At 45.5% G+C, this 21,045-nt stretch overlaps 2 protein-coding genes and 1 long non-coding RNA gene across 4 annotated transcripts in view; all 3 read left to right on the top strand.

Moving 5' to 3' along the window:
* The window catches only part of LOC116271692 (zinc finger protein 491-like), an 11,573-nt gene extending 7,860 nt beyond the window's left edge, over positions 1–3,713 (top strand). Inside the window, exons 2-4 of one of the 2 annotated variants that reach the window (XM_031659873.1) lie at positions 940–1,054; positions 1,261–1,321; positions 2,660–3,713. In XM_031659873.1, the coding sequence (XP_031515733.1) occupies positions 940–1,054; positions 1,261–1,321; positions 2,660–3,101 (618 nt within the window). In that variant the 3' untranslated portion in view covers positions 3,102–3,713. Of the gene's footprint in view, positions 1–556; positions 1,055–1,260; positions 1,322–2,659 lie in introns of those variants that run through there. The other variant, XM_031659872.1, reaches the window with a different exon arrangement.
* Positions 3,196–21,045, top strand: LOC108583170 (zinc finger protein 69). Its single transcript, XM_017951977.3, is given in 16 exon segments — positions 3,196–3,240; positions 4,797–5,157; positions 17,446–17,550; positions 17,749–17,836; positions 18,522–18,770; positions 18,772–18,823; positions 18,825–18,857; positions 18,859–18,926; positions 18,928–19,077; positions 19,079–19,096; positions 19,098–19,246; positions 19,249–19,344; positions 19,347–19,428; positions 19,778–19,854; positions 19,939–20,217; positions 20,220–21,045. Coding segments are annotated over 16 exon segments (2,040 nt in total). The 3' UTR covers positions 20,408–21,045.
* LOC116271693 lies at positions 8,591–12,971 on the top strand. Its single transcript, XR_004180372.1, has 2 exons — positions 8,591–10,509; positions 11,236–12,971. It is a non-coding gene; the product is annotated as an uncharacterized LOC116271693 (long non-coding RNA).

Raw genomic sequence — 21,045 nt, 5'->3', positions numbered from 1 at the left:
ATCACTTTGACAGTTTTAAGAGTGCTGGTCAGGTATCCATAGAATGTTCCTCATTTTGGAATTTTTCTCATGATTAGACTGGAGTTAGGTGTTTTGCGGGAGAATGCCACAAAGGTGAAGTGTCCAGGCTCATCACTAGATACAGCTGGTGACAGTAACCTTGATCACTTGCTTAAAGCAGTGTTTTCAGGTTTCTCCACTTTAAAGTTACTATTTTTTCCCCTTTCCATACTCTGTTCTTTGGAAGTGAGTCACTAAGTCCAGTATAGGTTCAAGGGAGGAGGGCCAATTCAGCTCCATAGTTCTGGATGCTGGGAAGTCTAAGATCAAGGCGTGCTGGACGCGGTGGCTCACGCCTGTAATCCCAACACTTTGGGAGGCCAAGATGGGCAGATCATGAGATCAGGAGTTTGAGACCAGCCTGACCAACATGGTGAAACCCCGTCTCTACTAAAAATATAAAAATTAGCTGGGCATGGTGGCGCGCGCCTGCAATCCCAGCTACTCAGGAGGGTGAGGCAGGAGAACTGCTCGAACTCAGGAGGCAGAAGTTGCAGTGAGCCAAGATTGTGCCACTGCACTCCAGCCTAGGTGACAGAGTGAGACCCCATCTCAGAAAAAAAAAGAGATCAAGGCACTGGCAGGTTCCATATCCAGAGGGTCCGTTCCTCATGAACTCCATCCTCTTGCTGTGTCCTCACGTGGCAGAAGGCTACATTTTCCTATTTTGCTGTTGCTTTACCCCACAGTTCCACTCTGGCATCAAAATTGCTGTTTGAGAGGAAGTGAGTGTAGACAGGAGAGTAAGAGGTCTGATGACAGAGGCAGGGAATACATGTTTGGAGTCCACAGCATCATGAGAATTTCTTAGGAATAGAGTCTAGGATCCCAGTGCTGTCAGTCTCACCCGTCCTCCTCTGCACCTGTGGGATGTTTCAGGATTCAGGATGTGGCTGTGAACTTCACCCAGGAGGAGTGGGCTTTGCTGGATCCTTCCAGAAGAATCTCTACAGAGATGCGATGCAGGAAACTTTCAGGAAATTCATCTCTGTAGGTAGGGGTGACAATATTACCTCCCTCAGTGAATTAAGGAACACGTGTTTCTAGCTCCTTAGTGCTATTCGGGGATTTGGAATATGGATAGGCAATCCTTCGATGAACAAATCAGGCATGGCTGCAGTGTCCCATAAACATGGAAGCTAATGATTTTTAAATAATCGTATACTAATTCAGGACTATTTTTCTGGGTCTATATTTTAGGGAAAAAATGGAAAGGCCAGAATATTGAAGATCAGCACAAACATCCCAGGAGGACTCTAAGGTAATTTACACTCACAAGACAAAGAAATGTCTCTGAAGAAAATCTCAGACTGTCAGAAATTGTTAAAAAGAAGCCAACAAAAGAAATAAGCTCAGCATAAAATGTATTTATTCTTTTTTTTTTTTTTTTTTTTTTTTGAGACGGAGTCTCGCTCTGTAGCCCAGGCTAGAATGCAGTGGCCGGATCTCAGCTCACTGCAAGCTCCGCCTCCCGGGTTCACGCCATTCTCCGGCCTCAGCCTCCCGAGTAGCTGGGACTACAGGCGCCCGCCACCTCGCCCGGCTATTTTTTGTATTTCTTAGTAGAGACGGGGTTTCACCGTGTTAGCCAGGATGGTCTCGATCTCCTGACCTCGTGATCCGCCCATCTCGGCCTCCCAAAGTGCTGGGATTACAGGCTTGAGCCACCGCGCCCGGCCAAAATGTATTTATTCTTAGAAAATTTTCTCTAAAAACGTATTTCAGTTGACATAGAGGTTTAATGTTCATAAGATAGTTTACTTGGAAATAGTATTAAGAAAGCTCGGGCTGGGCGCGGTGTCTCACGCCTGTAATCCCAGCACTTTGGGAGGCCAAGGTGGGCGGATCACCTGAGGTCAGGAGTTCAAGACCGGTCTGACCAACATGGAGAAATCCTGTTGCTAGTAAAAATACAAAATTAGCCAGGCATGGTGGCACATACCTGTAATCCCAACTACTCGGGAGGTTGAGGCTGGAGAATCGCTTGAACCCAGGAGGCAGAGGTTGCAGTGAGCCAAGATCGCGCCACCATGGCACTCCAGCCTGGGCAACAAGAGGAAAACTCCATCTAAAAAAAAAAAAAGAAACCTCATGTAAATATTCTTTTTTTGATGATAGATATAGACAGGCCATCTTGTAGAATGTGTGATCCATTCATGTTTAAACAATTCAGACAGGGCAGAAAGCCTACACTTTGCAGAATAATGTTAAAAATGCAGCTGGACATGGTAGCTCATGCCTGTAATCCCAGCACTTTGGGAGACCAAGGCAAGAGGACCACTTGAGGTCAAGAGCCCAAGATCAACCTGGGAAACACAGCAAGACTCTATCTTTACCAAAAACAAAAAATTAGCTGGGTATGGTGGCACACAGCTGTAGTCCAGCTTTCTGGGGAGCCTGAGGTGGGAGGATCACTTGAGCCCAGGAGGTGAAGGCTGCAGTGTGTTATGATCACACCACTGCACTCCAGCCTGGGTAACAGAGCGACACTTTGTACGAAAAAAACCAAAAACATTAAAAATGCAAGTGTAATACTTATTAACAAATATTAAATCACTTATAAACAGACCCTTCATTACGTGCTTGGCATTTTGCACAGAAATTTTATGGGAGAGAGCCTCTTTGAGAGTACAGAAGGTAGCCAGTGTGGAGAAACTTTCACCCAGGTTCCGGAAGACATGCTGAACAAGAAAACTGTTTCTGGAGTAAAATCATGTGAAAGCGGTACGTGTGGAGAAGTCTTCATGGGACATTCATCCCTTAACAGGCACATCAGAGCCGACACTGGACACCAACCATGTAAGTGTCAGAAATTTGGAGAGAAGCCATATAAGCATGAACAACGTGGGAAAGCCTTGAGCGATAGCCACTGCTTTCGAACACATGAAAGGCCTCACGCTAGAGAGAAACCTTTTGATTGTAAGGAATGTGGAAAATCTTTCATTTCTCCTGCAAACGTTCGAAGACATATGGTAATGCACAGCGGAGATGGACCTTGTAAATGTAAGTTTTGTGGGAAAGCCTTGGATTGTCTCAGTTGATACCTTATCCATGAAAAGACTCACACTGGAGAGAAACCATATGAATGTAAACAATGTGGTAAAGCCTTCAGTTGGCACAGTTCTGTTCGAATCCATGAAGGAACTCACACTGGGGAGAAGCCATGTGAATGCAAGGAGTGTGGGAAATCATTCAGTTTTTCCAGTTCTTTTCGCAGACATGAAAGGACATACACAGGAGAGAAGCTGCCTCAGAAATCATCTGACCATGTGTCCTGGTTTGCCAAGGAGAATCCTCGATAGTACCTGTTGTCCCAACATAATTTTTCATAGCACCTCATCTTCTTGCCATGGTTATCCATGTCTGAACAATGAATATGTATGAGTACTTTCACACATAAGCAAAATTAGGTTTATTAAATGAAGTTTCCAGGAATGTTTAAATTTCAACACCTGATTTGCCTTATCACAAGTTATGGCTGTGCTAATTTCTCCAGACAGTATTCATGGAATATTGAATTTATTGTTTTAAGGTGTGGAGCAATGAAGATGCCCGAGAGGCCGGGTTCACACCTGTAATCCCAACACTTTGGGAGGCTGAGGCTGGAGGATCACTTAAGTTCAGCAGTTTGAGATCAACCTGAACAACTGAATGAGACCCCATCTCTACCAAAAATAAAAAACTAACCAGGCATGGTGGCACACACCTGTAGTCCCACCTACTTAGGAGGCTGAGGTGGGAGGATTTCTTGAACCTGGAAGGTTGAGGCTGCAGTGAGCAGTGATCGCACCACTGCACTCCAGCTTGGATGACAGAGTGAGACCCCATCTCAAAAAAAGATGCCTAAAACATATATATTTTTTTTGAGACGGAGTCTCACTGTGTCCCAGGCTGGAGTGCAGTGGCATGATCTTGGCTCACTGCAACCTCTGCCTCCCGGTTCAAGCAATTCTCCTGCCTCAGCCTTTCAAGTAGCTGGGATTACAGGCGCGTGCCACCATTCCTGGCTAATTTTTGTATTTTTAGTAGACACAGGGTTTCACCATGTTGGCCAGGCTGGTCTTGAACTCCTGACCCCATGATCTGCCGGCCTCAGCCTCTCAAAGTGCTGGGATTACAAGCATGAGCCACCGCACCCGGCCTGCCTAAGTCATAATTTCTATTACAGAATTTCTCATTTACAGCTTCCCCTGAGACCATCTTTCATTTCAGTTAACCCTGCTCCTTGGGGGTTATATGTGAGATAAAAGTGCCATGCTATATCATGTTCCCTGGTTCAGTCCTACACAGCGTGTCCTGAAAAATGGGTCTTCAGTCACTGTCAATGCACCAGGGATAGATATACATAGTACTGAGAGCCTCTAAATCTTTAATAAGTTCTGGCTTGGTTAGCTCTCTTACAAGGAAAACTTTGCAGAGGTCCATAGCAATGTGAGGAAGCCTTGGCCATGCCTCATCCCATTTCCCGCACCCTGAAAGACATCTGCCTCTCTCTCCTGGTGCAGTCATGCCTCTTGCCTGGTCTGGGCTCCACTCCTGCTCTGAGGCAAGCGTATCTCTCCATTGAACACTGAATCTGAAATGCCCTGCATACACTTGTGATCCCGTGCAGAAGGAAGGAGCAGGGACAGCTCCTTGAATGAGGAAGCTAACAGTGCCTCTTCTAACAGTGAGGAGCAAGTCGCCTTGAAATGCAAATATCCGATAACCAGGGCGCAAGGAAGGCGCTCGCTTAGAGAGGCTGCTCGCTTAGAGACGCTGTGGCCGGAACAAGTCAGACAAGATCTGCAGGACCCGGTTACCTAGGGCTTTTGCTGTCACTCAGGACGGAGGAGGCGGGGCCTGGCGCCCCATCCAATCAGGGGTGCTGGGGCGGGGCCCTGTCAGCAGTCCATCCGGGGAAGGGGGAGGGGACAGTCGCCCTTCGTCCTTTCCTTTGGTGCTGTGCAGGCTGCGGTCAGGAACTCGGCGCTCTTGCTCCAAGAGGGACCAGGTTCCTCCACCAGAGCTTCTGTCGCTCTGTAACCTGCACTGTGACCTACACTAGTCGCGGGAGCCACGCAGAGGACGCCGGAACACCCTGGAAGCCGAGAAATGGTGTGTGTGAGGGGTCTGCGTCCGGGCGACTGGGAGAGGGGCTGGAATCGGCCAGAACGGGCTGAGGCGAGATCCGGGCCTCCACGCCGCGACTCCGGGGTCTGGGACACGAGTCCCCTCGGCCGCAGGGTGAGGCTGGGCCGGCAGCCGGGACCCCGGGCGTCCTGCCCTGTCCCTGCACGGCAACTGCTGCCCTGCCCCGGAGACCAATCTGGGCAGCTCCGCGCGCTCAGCTCCGCGTCTCCCCACATTATGCGGGGGCCACGGGAGGGATATGGGGGAATCCCGCCTCGGGTATGGAGTTTGTTAGAAACAAGTGCCCGGTGCCACAAAGAAAACCAGCATCTAAGCAGAAAATTCCTCAGCAAGGCACATTTATTTGTACATAAGTGTGCAGCTTGCGCCAGTCACGGATGATCGCAAGAGCACACCGAGCGGGGTAGGACAGGGGTTTTTATCCTTAACGCAGTTCCTAGGACTTCTGTGTCCTTTCCTCATTGGCTAGGGTTGGACTTCACAATCTAAGCTAACTCGATTGGCTAAGGTTTAAAATTAAATAGGGTCTGGCCGGGCGCGGTGGGTCACGCCTGTAACCCCAGCACTTTGGGAGGACGAGGCAGGCGGCTCACGAGGTCAGGAGATCGAGACCATCCTGGCTAACACGGTGAAACCCCGTCTCTACTAAAAAAAAATACAAAAAAACTAGCCGGGTGAGGTGGCGGGCGCTTGTAGTCCCAGTTACTCGGGAGGCTGAGGCAGGAGAATGGCGTAAACCCGCGAGGCGGAGCTTGCAGTGAGCCGAGATCCGGTCACTGCACTCCAGCCTGGGCGACAGAGCGAGACTCCGTCTCAAAAACAAAACAAAACAAAAAACAAAACCCAAAACAAAACAAACAAAAAAAGAACTGTAATTATCTTGAAAGCACATACTGTTATGGGTATTGGGACATCGGGACATTCTGTTGTGGGACTGTAAGGATACTTGCAGGCATCTTCAGGCTGTTTCCTTCATGGGAAACATTTGATGGTCATGGGTTGTGACTGGCAAGGAGTGTTTCTTGTTAGTCTCAAGATGGAGCTGAACTTAAATTGGTGTTATTCTGGCTCCCCTAGGCACCTGCTTCCCTAACACTTACATAGGCAAAAGGCAAATAAATACAACAGGATTACGTTTTCCATAGAAGGCTGATGTACGAGATACAACAGTTTAATTATTATTTTTGAAACAATGTCTTGTTTTGTGGCCCAGGCTGGAGCAGTGGTGCGATCATGGCTTACTGCAGCCTTGACCTCCCCGGCTCAAGCACCTCCGCCTCCCGAAGGACCTGAGACTATAGTTGCCCACTACCACACCTGGCTAATTTTTTATTTTTTTCCGGACGTGAGGTCTCGATACGTTGCTCAGGCTGGTCTCTAGCTCCTGGCCTCTAACAGTCTTCCTTCTTTGGCCTTCAAAATTGCTGGGATTACAGGCGTGAGCCACTGCACCTGGCTAACAACCTCATTCATTATGGTTTGCTTTTTTCTCCCAAAGCTTGTTTTCTTTCTAGCTGGTTTTTATTTCCTTTTCAATTTAAAAGAGTGAATTTAACATTCCAGCTGAAGACAATGTGACAGGCATAAAATCTTTGTGTGAGGAAGTAAAGAGGGAAGTTAGTTTACTCTAGAGATCAGTAGTAAAGAGGGGCCTGGCGGGATGGCTCACACCCGGAACCCCAGCACTCTGGGAGGCTGAGGCAGGTGGATGGCTTGATGTCAGGAGTTCAAGACCAGCGTGGGCAACATAATGAGACCCCCATCTCAATTATGAAAAATCATATTAAATTAAAAAAAAAATAGTGACGAGGGAAAGGGACTTTCCTGTTTTCCTTCAGTCATTTACAACATTTTACGAAACAGTATAGGTAAGAAAGAAGGTGAATCTGTAATCAGGAAAAGGAGAGTTCCAGCTGGCTATGTGAAAGCTGTGTATCACGTAACTCAACTCCATGATCACGTTGCTTCAAGATAATTTAGAGATCTACCAGATTAAATTTTTGAATTACTTGTGTTTTTTTTGTTTGCTTTTCGATATTTTTTTTGAGACAGGGTCTCACTCTGTCACCCAGACTGGAGTGCAGTGGTACAATCTTGGCCTACCACAGCCTCTGCCTCCTGGGTTAAAGTAATTCTCCTGCCTCAGCCTCCCAAGTAGCTGGGATTACAGGTGCATACCACCACACTCAGCTAATTTTTTTATTATTAATAAAGGCGGGGTTTTGCCATGTTGGCCAGGCTGGTCTCAAACTCCTGGCCTCAAGTGAGCCGTCTACCTCGGCCTTCCAAAGTGTTGGGATTACAGGAGTGAGCCACCACACCTGGCCTGACTTACTTGTTCACACAGCCTATATAGGTAGAAGATTTCTAGTCATGTAATCACAGGTTAATTGTTGGATTGTGCCTGCTTAAGCATAAATTTCATTTCCCTATAAATTAGTACTTTTCAAGAGTTTTATTTAAATTTGATTTTAAGGCCGGGCGCGGTGGCTCAAGCCTGTAATCCCAGCACTTTGGGAGGCCGAGACGGGCGGATCACGAGGTCAGGAGATCGAGACCATCCTGGCTAACCCCGTGAAACCCCGTCTCTACTAAAAAATACAAAAAACTAGCCGGGCGAGGTGGCGGGCGCCTGCAGTCCCAGCTACTCGGGAGGCTGAGGCAGGAGAATGGCGTAAACCCGGGAGGCGGAGCTTGCAGTGAGCTGAGATCCGGCCACTGCACTCCAGCCTGGGTGACAGAGCGAGACTCCGTCTCAAAAAATAAATAAATAAATAAATAAATAAATAAATAAATAAATAAATTTGATTTTAGTGTCCTTAGGTAGGACCTTAGGATACTACACACAGTTTGGTCTCATTGCTTCTTATTTAAATTTTTTCACACTTTCCAGGGCAAGTGGTTTCCCCGTACCATTTCCAGATGTATGGGATGCAGGGCCTCAAATCCTCCACCCTCATACAACAGCCTAACTCTTCAAGGGCTTGCAGTAAAATCTGTTTCCGGACATGTCACATGACAGGAAAGCAGAGAATCACCACTAGACATTTTCCCGAGAAAACCTTTCTGCCTCTCCTCCTCTTATCTTTCCTAGACACAGACACCTTACCAACCTTATCAGAATGTCTTCGGGATGAGGTTCCTTTCTGGAAACTTTACAGGGTGATGTGTCTTCAGTACACCCTCGTATCCTTTTTTTTTTTTTGAATCGGAGTCTCGCTCTGTCTCCCAGGCTGGAGTGCAGTGGCACTATCTCAGCTCACTGCGAGCTCCACTTTGCGGGTTCATGCCATTCTCCTGCCTCAGCCTCTCGAGTAGCTGGGACTACAGGCGCCTGCCACCACACCGGATAATGTTTTGTATTTTTAGTAGAGATGGGGTTTCACCGTGTTAGCAAGGATGTTCTCAATCTCCTGACCTCGTGGTCCGCCCGCCTCGGCCTCCCAGAGTGCTGGGATTACAGGCATGAGCCACCGCGCCCAGACCTGCAACCTCCTATCTTTTCCAGGTTTTGGGTTTTAGAACGGCCTGGGGATGACTCAAAATCCCCACGACTGCCCTGTCTCCTGGAGGGTCTAGTGGCCATCAGTGCCTAGGGGAGTGGGGCCTCCTGAGGGAGCCCCTGAATGACTAATGGTGGAGGAGATGCCTGGTATACTCTTCATCTAAATAACCAATTCTTGGGGTGCTCAGCTTCTCTCTCCCAACTCCAGTTTCCATTAATTGGAGACACATGGCCATCAGCCAGTTGGATGTTGCTATTGAGGAAAAGGAGAAATGATCCTGTCTTCTGGATTGTCTCAACTGTGAAGAGAGAAATATCCCAAAAGACAAGGAAAGGCCACTCCAACGGGGTGCAGCAATAGCCTGCAAAGCAAAATATACAAGGGGGTACACAGGGGACAGAATGCAGTGTTGGTGGGAAACAGTCATTGAGCACTTCTCCTTTCCTCTCATGTGAAATGTTCAGAGAGTCACCACCAGACACTTTCCTGTCAAAATATGCATGCTTCTCCTTTCCTCTGTTGTGGAAACACATTTTATCAGATTGTCTTTTGGTTGAGGCTCCCCTTTGGAAACTTCAAAGGGTATTGTGTCTTCAGTGCACTCTCCTATGTTTTCTTGGTCCTGGGTGGCAGAATTGGGGTGACCTAATATGCCCACAGCTGCTCTGTCTCTTGGAGGGCCTCGTATCAGCCCCTGGGTCTCTCTTCCCAGGGGACAGAGTAAGGTTGGAGAATGGGGACTCCCAAGAGAGCAGCTGAATGCCTTCTGGTGCAGGGAGACTCCTGGTATACTCTGCATCTAGATAGCCAAGCCCTGGAGATGCTCAGCTTTTCTTTCCTAACCCCAGTTTTCATAAGTTGGAGACACACGGCTGGTCAGCCAGTTGGATGGTGCTATTGAGGGAAAGGAGAGATGATTCCTGTCCTCTGGATTGTGTCAACTGTGAAGGGAGACAAAACCCCAAAACACAAGGAAAGCCCACCCCAGCAGGGTGGACCAGTAGCCTGCAAATCAGAATATGGAAGCGGGTACACAGCGGGGTATAGTGCGGTGTTGGTGGAAAGTAGTCATTGAGCGCTTCGGTGAGGAGGATGGGGTGGAGAGATGTCTCATGTGACAGGGTGACCTGTGCTGACACATGAGTCAGACATCACTGTGTTCCAGCCAGCACTGCCCCTCTGTGGGCTTGTCTCTTGTAAAGAATTGTTCATACATTGCAGCTTGAGTGTTTCAAAGTAACTTTACATTGCATTTTTCACTAGGGCCAAATCCAAGAATGATTGCGTAGGTCAGTGAGACACAGAAGAGACAACTCAACAAAGCCCATGACATCACAGTGCACTGCTCACAATCCCAGGAGATGAGGGCAGCACAGCTGCAGAGCAACACAGAGTGGGGGGAACATCCAGGATGTACATTCAACCAGCAGGTGGAGAGCAGGACAGACAGGGACCTGTGGGCCAAAGCTTTTCTCAGGGTCCAGGGAATTGACCAAGGAAGTGTCTCTCGGGGAGTTGTTTCTGGTGGATTTAGAGCAAGCAGGCACTAGTTCTGTGAAGTCGCACTGTGATTAAGAGCTGGTCTGTGCCATCCATGTGGAGTGTAAGGGTTAGTGGGACAGCTCAAATTGGTTGTATCTAGCTGTCCCACAGGGAGGTGGTCACCAGAATGCAGTCGTGTAAGAAATATATGTGAGTTGACCCCATGGAGGAACCGGGAGGAGGTGGAGAACTAGAAACTCTGTTGAGTTTGGATAAAGTTTTCTTCCGTTATGAGAAAGTTAAATCCGTAAAGAAAATGCATGCTAAGGTAACATATAATTATAAGAACTCACCATATCCGGCAGCTCTAGAATTAATTAAATTATTGTATATGGAGATGATGGGTAGCAGATTCATTATTCTCCGGTAGAGAACCATTTGTCCCTGCTTTTTCTGTTAAGTGTTCACCACTTGTATCATTGGCTGACAATACCTGGTTTGTCGTAGTTTCACATTACCTTAAACAGATGCCCAGACTGGGCACGGTGGCTCACGCCTGTAATCCCAGCACTTTGGGAGGCTGAGGCGGGAGGCCCACCCGAGGTCAGAAGTTCAAGATCAGCCTGACCAATCTGGTGAAACCCCGTCACTACTAAAGGTACAAAATTAGCCGAGCGTGGTGGTGCATGGCTGTAATCCCAGCTACTCGGTTGGCTGAAACAGGAGAATCATGTGAACCTGGGAGGTGGAGGTTGCAGTGAGCCGAGATCACACCTTTGCTCTCCAGCCTGGGCAATAAGAGTGAAACTCCGGTATAAAAAAAACAAAAACAAACAAACAAAAAACTAGATGCCCTGTTTTCACAATTTGCTGTTTTCCATTGGCCTATCTTTCCATCTCTCTGATAATACCATTTTCTCTTAATTAGTATAGAGTTCAAAGCTATGGTGTTTAGTGGGTGGGTGTATTGCCTCTCTATCTTAGTTATCTTGGGCTACTGTATCAAATTACCATAGACTGGGTGACTTAAAGAATAAACATTTATTTCTGGCAGTTCTTGAGGTTGTGAAGTCTACGTTCAGGGAGCTGGCAGATCTAGTGTCCGGTAAGGGCCCGCTTCCTGGTTTGCAGATGGTCATCTTCTTGTGGTTTCTTCACATGATGGAAAAGAGGAAGCCGGCTCTCCTGTGTCTTCTTATAAGAGCACTAATCTTATTCAGAAAGGATCGACTCTTATGCTGTCATCTAATCCTAATGACTTTTCAGAGATGTCAACTTCTAATACTATATTGGGGGGTAGGTTATTAATGTGTGATTTTTTTGGAGTGATGCAAATATTCACGCCATAACACCCCCCAACCATATTCTGTAGAGCATCTTGGCTATTCTTAGTCATTGTCTTGTAGTTCAGTTTTTAGAAGTAGTTTTTTCTTAATTTTAGTGAAAAAACAAACTGCCTTGTAAATTTCATGGAATAAAATATAACTGTAGTCACATTTCAGAAAGGTTACATCATAGTGCTATTTAATCTCCTTTTAAGGACAGATGATATTTTTCCATTTATTTCATTTTATATTGATGTTTTTCAGTGTACACTTTTTACATAAGAATCATTTTATATCCTTCCTGAGACTTTTTTGGACTCCAAGAAAATTAGTTTTAATAGAAATTAGTGGTTGGGCATGGTGGCTCATGCCTGTAATCCCAATATTTGGGAAGCGGAGGTGGGCGGATCACCTGAGGTCAGGAGTTCGAGATCAGCCTCATGAACATGGAGAAACCCTGTCTCTACTAAAAATGCAAAATTAGCCAGGCCTGGTGGCGCATGCCTGTAATCCCAGCTAGTCAGGAGGCTGAGGCAGGAAAATCACTTGAACCCGGGAGGCCAAGGTTGCAGTGAGCCAAGATTGCTCCATTGCACTCCATCTCAAAAAAAAATAAAAAATAAAGAGATTATTCTAGTGTCGGCAACATGGCTAACTTTGCCTATACAAAAAATTACCTCGTCATTGTGATGTGTGCCTGTAGTCCCAGCTACTCAGGAGGCTGAGGTAGAAGGATCTGTTGAGTCTGAGAGTTCGAGGATGCAGTGAGCTATGATTGCACCACTACACTCTAGCCTGGGAAGCAGAATGAGACCCTGTTTCAAAAAAAAGAAAAGAAAAGAAACAAGAAAAAAATTAGTTTCAATAGGGTATGCTGTCTTTTAAAAATTATGTCCAGCAGATTGTTGCTGATAATTAAAATTCACTGAGATTTATTTCTGTATAGAGTGTGCATTCTAGAAACTTACTAAAACTGTTACATATGCAATAAATACATAAAAGAATTGCACAATGAATTCAAATAATAATGATGGAGCCAGTATTGGGAATGGTAAGATAATTGCCTTACTTTTCCTCCTACTTTCACAACCTGGGTACGCATCCTCATCAGTATGTTTTATTTTTGCATGTTTTTTATGCAAATGATAACCAATACGTGATCTTTTATATCAGATTTTATTTTAACTCAGTTATATGGAACCTTATACGGAATGATAATTAATTCACTTTCTTAGTTGATTTTATTATTTAGAACAGTGGTTGTTTACCCAAAACATTGAGCAGATAATCCACAGAGTTCCTGCATTTTTCTTCCAGGCTCATAGTTCCCTATATTTTAAACATCTTGACTGGCCAGGTGCTGTGCCTCATACCTGTAATCCTACCACTTAGGGAGGCCGAAGCAGGAGGATAGCTTGAACTCCAGTGGTGGAGGCCAGCCTAGGCAACATAGCAAGACCCTGTTTCAAAAAAAAAAAAAAATAGTTTTAAACCAAAGAAACCATATCGACTTTGTGTAGTGTATCCTACAACTGAAGCAAGAATATATTACATGTGAACATGATGAAAATTGAAGAAGCCATTGCTATTATTACCTAAAGTCCATCTTTTACATTAAACTTAACTCTTTTGTTCTGTAGTTTAAGACAACTGGCCAGGCGCGGTGGCTCACGCTTGTAATCCCAGCACTTTGGGAGGCCGAGGCAGGTGGATCACCTGAGATCGGGAGTTCAAGACTAGCCTGATCAACATGGAGAAACCCCATGTTTTAGTCTCTACTAAAAATACAAAATTAGCCGGGGTGGTGGCAGATGCCTTTAATCCCAGCTGCCCGAGCAGCAACGTCAACCAGCGCAGAAGGCGTGAGTCGAGATCGCGCTTACCGCACTCCAGCCTGGGCAAAACTTGTTCCAAAAAAAAAAAAAAAAAAAAGACAACTACATGTGTCATGTATTCACCATCACAGTCTTATACAGAAGCGTTTCACTGCCCTCAAACTCCCCTGTGCTCCTTCTAATCATACCTTCTCCTCACTCTTTTGCCATCCCTGTTTATCCCTGGAAGCAAATGATGATGTTCCTGCCTCTAGAGTTTTGCATTTTCCAGAATATCACATATTTGGAATGATACTGTAAGTGGCCATTTCAGACTTGCTTTTTTTTTTTTTTTGAGATCGAGTTCGGCTTGTCGCTTCAGGTTGGGAGGTGCAGTGGCCGATCTCGCTCACTGCAAGCTCCGCTTCTCCCGGGTTCACGCCATTCTTCCGCCTCAGCCCGAGAAGCTGGGACTCACAGGCGCTCAGCTTAATTTACTTGGCTAGTTTTGTATTTTTTTAGTAGAGACGGGTTTCACTGTATTAGCCAGGATGGTCTCATCTTGTGACTTGATCCGCCTGCCTCGGCCTCCTCCCAAAGTGCTGGGATTACAGGCTTGAGCCATCACCGCCTGTATTTCTTAATAGAGACGGGTTTCACCGTGTTAGCCAGGATAGTCTCGATCTCCTGACCTCGTGATCCGCCCGTCTCGGCCTCCCAAAGTGCTGGGATTACAGGCTTGAGCCACCGCACCCGGCCGGACTTGCTTCTTTCATGTAAAAATATGCATTGAAGGTCTCTAAATATCTTTGTTGCTTGACAACTCATTTATTTTTTATTTTTCTTTATTTATCTAAAGATTTTTGTTTTGTTAAAGACAGGATGTAAAACTCCCAGCTCAGGTGATCCTCCCACCTCAGCTTCCCAAAGTGCCTGAATTCCACTTGTGAGCCACCATGTCCGGCCACTCATTTTCTTATTTTTTTTTTTCTTCTTTTTTTTTTTTTGAGATGGAGTTTTGCTCTTGTTGCCCAGGCTGGAGTGCAATGGCACGATCTCGGCTCACTGCAACCTCTGCCTCCTGGGTTCAAGCGATTCTCCTGCCTCAGCCTCCCGAATAGCTGGGATTACAGGCGTGTGCCACCACACCTGGCTAATTCTGTATTTTTAGTACAGACGGGATTTCTCCATGTTGAGGCTAGTCTCAAACTCCTGACCTCAGGTGATCCACCTGCCTCGGCCTCCCAAAGTGCTGGGATTACAGGTGGGAGCCACTGCACCTGCCAGGGCCACTCATTTTCTTTCATCACTGAGTAACATTCCATTGTACAGTGTTACCATAGTTTGTTTCTTTATTCACCTGTTGAAAGGCTCATCTTGAGCCTGGTGTGATGCCTCATCCCTGAGTTCCCAGCATGTGGGAGACTGAGGTGAGAAGATTGCTTGAGGCCAGAAGTTAGAGACCAGCCTGGTAGATACAGTGTGAGACCTTGTCTTTTTTTTTTTTTTTTAAAGACTCACCTTGTTTGAGTCTAGTTTTTGGCAGTTATGAGTAAGGCTTCTAAAAGCGTTTGTGGGAGGACTTTTGTGTGGACATCAGTTTTCAGTTGATTTAGGTCAATATGTAGGAGTGAGACTACTGAATCAGTAAGACCACGCTTATTTTCTTCAGAGCTCCGCGGACTGTCTTCCAAATGGGCTGTAGAATTTTCCATTCACATCCATAGTGAAGGAGAGTTCACTGTCATTGGCATTAGGAAGTGTCAGTGTTTTGGATTTTAGCTACTCCACCAGGTATTTGCTTATTTGCTGGTGCTTCATTGTTGTTTTCCTTTTTTTTTTTTTTCCTTTGGAGACGGAGTTTCATTCTTGTTGCCCAGACCGGAGTACAATGTCGCAATCTCAGCTCACTACAGCCTCTGCCTCCCAGGTTCAAGCGATTCTCCTTACTCAGCCTCCCAAGTAGCTGGGATGACAGGTGTACGCTGCCACGCATGGCCGCTGTTTGTATTATTACTAGAGACAGGATTTCGCCATGGTGGCCAGGCTGGTCTCAAAACTTTTGACCTCAGGTGATCCACCCGCCTCAGCTTCCCAAAGGGCTGGATTACAGGCGTGAGCCACTGCGCCTGGCCTGTTTTCATTTGCTCTTTAATGACATGTAATGTAGAGCATCCTGTCATATGTTTGCCATAATTACATTCTTTAGGGGGAGGTATACTTGGAAAGATTGGTTTGTTATTTTTTTATTTTTTTAAGACTGAGCCGGGCGCGGTGGCTCAAGCCTGTAATCCCAGCACTTTGGGAGGCCGAGATGGGTGGATCACGAGGTCAGGAGATCGAGACCATCCTGGCTAACACGGTGAAACCCTGTCTCTACTAAAAAATACAAAAAACTAGCCGGGCGAGGTGGCGGGCACCCGTAGTCCCAGCTACTCGAGAGGCTGAGGCAGGAGAATGGCGTAAACCCGGGAGGCAGAGCCTGCAGTGAGCTGAGATCCGGCCACTGCACTCCAGCCTGGGCGACAGAGCGAGACTCCGTCTGAAAAAAAAAAAAAAAAAAAAGACTGAGTCTGGCTCTGTCACCCAGGCTGGGGGGCAGTGGCGTGATTTTGACTCACTGCAACCTCCGTCTCCCAGGTTCCAGCGATTCTCCTGCCTCAGCCTCCTGGGTAGATGGGATTACAGGCACGTGCCACCACACCCGAGTAATGTTGTATTTTTAGTAGAGATGGGGTTTCTCCATGCTGGTCAGGCTGATCTCAAACTCCGACCCTCAGGCGATCCACCCACCTCAGCGTTCCAAAGTGCTGGGATTACAGGTGTGAGCCACCATGCCCGGCTAAGATGTCATTTTCTAAGAATAAATAATATCCCATTTTATGTATATGCTTACCACATTTTGTTTTTCCATTCAGCCGTGAATGGATAGGTTATTGGCTGCATTGCTCATTACTGCCACCTCAGGAAGGTTGTATAGTGGGTAAATCTGTTTGCCCTCTTGTGTACATACAGTGCCAGGTTTTTTTTAGGAATGTCCCCTTTGCCCTGTCAGCATCTATCTAGCTACATTCTGACAGGATAACTACAAAGTGAATGAATCCTGGACATCATAATGGAAGTTTCTTTCTACCCAGGTGATTCCCCTACTCTCTGCTTATATCTAGCATGTCTGTTTCAGGTGGTCCCTGGGGGTGAGATTTCCCAGGGTCTCCCCCTCGTCCTCATTGCTAGCTATCTGCTTCATATGACAATATCATCAAAGATTAGACTTTGGGAACAGGCATTTTCAAGGATACACGGCCTCAGGACTGCTAATGTTAACTTTGTTCTGCATATGAATTCACAGGACTCTATTATGACAGGTGCTGCAGACCCACAGTCCAAAGAGACATTAGGGACAGCCAGGCAGCTCACTTTTCTCCCTGGGTTCAGTGAATACACACATTTTCCTATTCTGCTGTGGCTTTACCCTTTGTTCAGTTCTAGCATCATGATTGCTTTTTGAACTAGCCAGGTGTTGTGGCACATGCTTGTGGTCTCAACTACTCAGGAGGCTGAGGCATGAGAATCGCATGAACCCAGGAGTAAAACGTTGTAGTGAGCCAAGATGGTGCCACTACACTCCAGCCTGGGTAACAGAACGAGACGCTGTCTTGAAAAAAAAATTGCTGGCGGGGCATGGTGGCTCACGCCTGTAATCCCAGCACTTTGGGAGGCTGAGGCAAGCAGATCACCTGAGGTCGGCAGCCTGACCAACATGGAGAAACCCTGTCTCTAGTAAAAATACAAACTTAGCTGGGTATGGTGGCACATGCCTGTAATCTTAGCTACTCAGGAGGCTGAGGAATAAGAAGTGCTTGAACCCCAGCAGTGAGCCAGCATCACGCCATTGCACTGCAGCCTGGGCAACAAGAGTGAAAATCTGTCTCAAAAAAAAAAAAAGTTGCTTTATGGAAGAAGGTAAGTATACACAGGGAGAAAGGGATCTGATGAGCAAAGCAGGGAATAAGTGTTTGGAGTCCACGGCATCCTGAGAACTTCTTTTGAGAATAGAGTCTGTGTGGGCCCCCAGTGCCAAGTCACTTCCCACCATTCCTCCTCTAAACATGTGAGATGCTTCAGGACCCGTGGCCTTTGAGGATGTGGCTGTGAACTTCACCCAGGAGGAGTGGGCTGCCGGATATTTTCAGAAGAATCTCTACAGGGAAGTGATGCTGAAACTTCTTGGTGAACCTGGACTCTATAGGGTAAGAATGACAGTTTTCCTTTCCTCAGTCCATTAGTGAACCAGTGTTTCTAGCTCATCAATGCTGTTGAGTGATTTAGAACATAGACAGGAAATACTTTGATGAATAAATGAGGTATGGCTGCAGTAAATCATGGGCATAGAGTCTAATAATTTTTCACAATTTTTTAATGCCTCAGGACTATTTTTGTGTGTCTGTATTTTAGGAAAAAGTTGGAAAGACCAGAATATTGAATATGAGTACCAAAACCCCAGGAGAAACTTCAGGTAATTTGTACTTATAAGACAAAGCAGTGTCTCTCTAGACAATCTTAGAATATGACAATATATTGAAAATAAGTAAAACAAAGAACAAAGTCCAGGATCAAATTCATTTATTTTTAGAATATGTGATCAAAAAACATATATGTAAATGTGGCCTAGGCTGTGGACTCAATCCTGTAGTCCTAGTCCTTTGAGAAGTGGAGATAGGAGGATAGCTTGAGGCCAGCAGTTCAAGAACAGCCTGGGCAGCATAACAAGACCACAAGTCAACAACAGCAAAAAATGAGCTGGGCATTGTGGTCTGTAGTCCCAGCTACTCAGGAGACTGAGGCAGGAGGTTCACTTGAGCCAGCTAAGGCTGCAGTAAGCTATGATGATATTACTGCACTCCAGCGTGGGCAACAGGACTAGACCCTGAAACAAAAGAAAAATGACACAGAGTATTTAGTATTTGTAAAATAGTTTACTTGGGAAGAGTATTAAGAAGTCCCATATAAACATTTTTTAAAATAATAGTTATGGCTGGGACACCTTTGTAGAATATGTTGTCCAATCACCTTCAAACACCAGCCAGGGCCGAAGCCTACACTTTGACGATGGTGCGTTAAAATGCAAGTGCAGTACTTGTTGATGAATATAAAATTAATTATAAACAAACCCTTTGTAATGTGCTTCTCACTTTTGACAGGAGTCTCATAGAAGAGAAAGTCAATGAAATTAAAGAAAACAGTCATTGTGGAGAAACTTTTACCCAGGTTCCAGATGACAGGTTGAACTTCCAGGAGAAGAAAGCCCTGGCTAAAAATCATGACAGCTTTGTGTGTGGTGAAGTTGGCATAGGTAACTCATCTTAATATGAACATCGAGGTGACATTGGACACAAGGTATATGAGTATCAGGAATATGGACCGCCATGTAAGTGTCAACAACCTAAAAAGCCTTCCGATATCGCCTCTCCTTAGAACACAAGAAAGGGATCACACTGGAGAGAAAACCCTATGTTTGTAAAGAATGTGGAAAAACTCTTTGTTTCTTATTCAAGCATTCAAAAGACACATGGTAATATTACTAAAGGGGATGGACCTTATAAATGTTTTATGGAAAGCCTTCCATTGTCTCAGATTATATCTTATCCATGAAAGAACTCACACTGGAGAGAAACCATATGAATGTAAACAATGTGGTAAATCCTTCCGCTATTCTGCTACCCTCTAAATACATAAAAGAACTCACACTGGAGAAAATTTATGAATATCAGGAATGTGAAAGCATTTCATAGTCCCAGATCCTATCAGAGACATGAAAGGAGTCACACGGAGAAGCCTTATCAGTGTAAGGAATGGGAGCATTCACTTGTCCCCAAGTACGCTCAGATACATGAAAGGATCCACTTAGGAAAAAAATTTTATGAATGTGCTGTGTGGAAAGCATTATCCTCTTATTAAAGTTTCAAACACACATAAGAATGCACTCTGGAGAAAGACCTTATGCATGTAAGATATGTGGGAAAGGCTTTGTTCTGCAAATTCATTTCAAAAGACATGAAAAATTCACAGTGGAGATAAACCCTATAAATGCACGCAATGTGGTAAAGCCTTCCTCATTCCAGTTCCCTCGAGATCATGAAAGGGACTCACACTGGAGAGAACCCTATGAGTGTAAGCAATGGGAAAGCCTTCAGATCTGCCTCTCACACCTCGAGTGCATAGTAGAACCTACACTGGAGAGAAACCCTATGAATGTAAGGGAATGTGGGAAAGCCTTCAGATATGTGAATAACCTTCAAAGTCAATAAGTGAAAAGGACAAACACACATAAGAATACACTCTGGAGAAAGATGTTATAAATGTATGATGTGGGAAGGCTCTATTGTTCCAAATCAAGCTTCAAAGACATGAAAAAAACCTGGCCACCAGAGAGAGAAACTCTATGAATGCCAGCAATGTTCATTAGTTCCAGTTCCTTTCGATATCATGAAAGGACTCACACTGGAGAGAAGCCATATAAAGGCAAGCAATGTGGGATAGCCTTCAGAGCTGCCTCAGTCCTTCAAATGCATGGTAGGAGTCACCCTGAAGAGAAACCCTGTGAGTGTAACCAATGAAGGAAAACCTTCAGATCTGCCCCACACCTTCGAATGCATGGTAGGACGCACAATGGAGAGAAACCCTATGAATGGAAGGAATGTGGGAAAGCCTTCAGATCTGCCCGGAACCGTCAAATTCATGAAAGGACACAAGCACACATAAGAATGCACTCTGTAGAGAGACCTTATAAATGTAAGATATGTGGGAAAGGCTTTTATTCTGCCAAGTCATTTCAAATACATGAAAAATCTTACACTGGAGAGAAACTCTACGAATGTAAGCAATTTGGTAAAGCCTTTTTTCTTTCACTTCCTTTCGATATCATGAAAGGACTTATACTGGAGAGAACCCCTATGAGTATAAGCAATGTGGGAAAGCCTTCACATCTACCTCACACCTTCGAAAGCATGGTAGGAGTCACACTGGAGAGAAACCCTATGAATGTAAGCAATGTGGGAAAGCCTTCAGATCTGTCAAAAATCTTTGAATTCATAAAAGGACACACTGGAGAGAAACCCTATGAATGTAAGGAATGTGGAAAAGTGTTCCATAATTTCTCTTCTTTGCAAATACATGAAAGGATGCACAGAGGAGAGAAGCCCTATGAATGTAAGCATTGTGGGAAAGCATTCACATCTGCCAAGATCCTTTGAATACATGCAAGAACACACACTGGAGAGAAACCCTATGAATGTAAAGAATGCACAAAAGCATTCAGCTTGCCTGTTTCCTTTCATAGACATGAAAAGACTCATACTTGAAGGAAACCCTATGAAGGCAAGCAATGTGGCAAAGTTTTCACTTCCAGTTCTTTTCAATATCATAAACTCACTGTAGGGAGAAACCCTATCAATGTAATCAATGTGCAAAAGCCTTTATTCCACTTCTTTTCAATATCATGAAAGGACTCACACGGGAGAGAAACCCTATGAGTGTATGCAGTGTGGGAAAGCCTTCATTTCTTCTAGTTCCCTTCGATATCATGAAAGAACACATGGGAGAGAAGCCCTGAGAATGTAAGCAATGTGGGCCGGGCGTGGTGGCTCAAGCCTGTAATCCCAGCACTTTGGGAGGCCGAGACGGGTGGATCACGAGGTCAGGAGATCGAGACCATCCTGGCTAACA

Source organism: Papio anubis, chromosome 20 (assembly GCF_008728515.1).
Source record: "Papio anubis isolate 15944 chromosome 20, Panubis1.0, whole genome shotgun sequence".
In the NCBI taxonomy this organism is placed as follows: Eukaryota; Metazoa; Chordata; class Mammalia; order Primates; family Cercopithecidae; genus Papio; species Papio anubis.
Note: the sequence above shows the minus strand (reverse complement) of the source record. Positions and strands in the feature narration are given on the sequence as shown.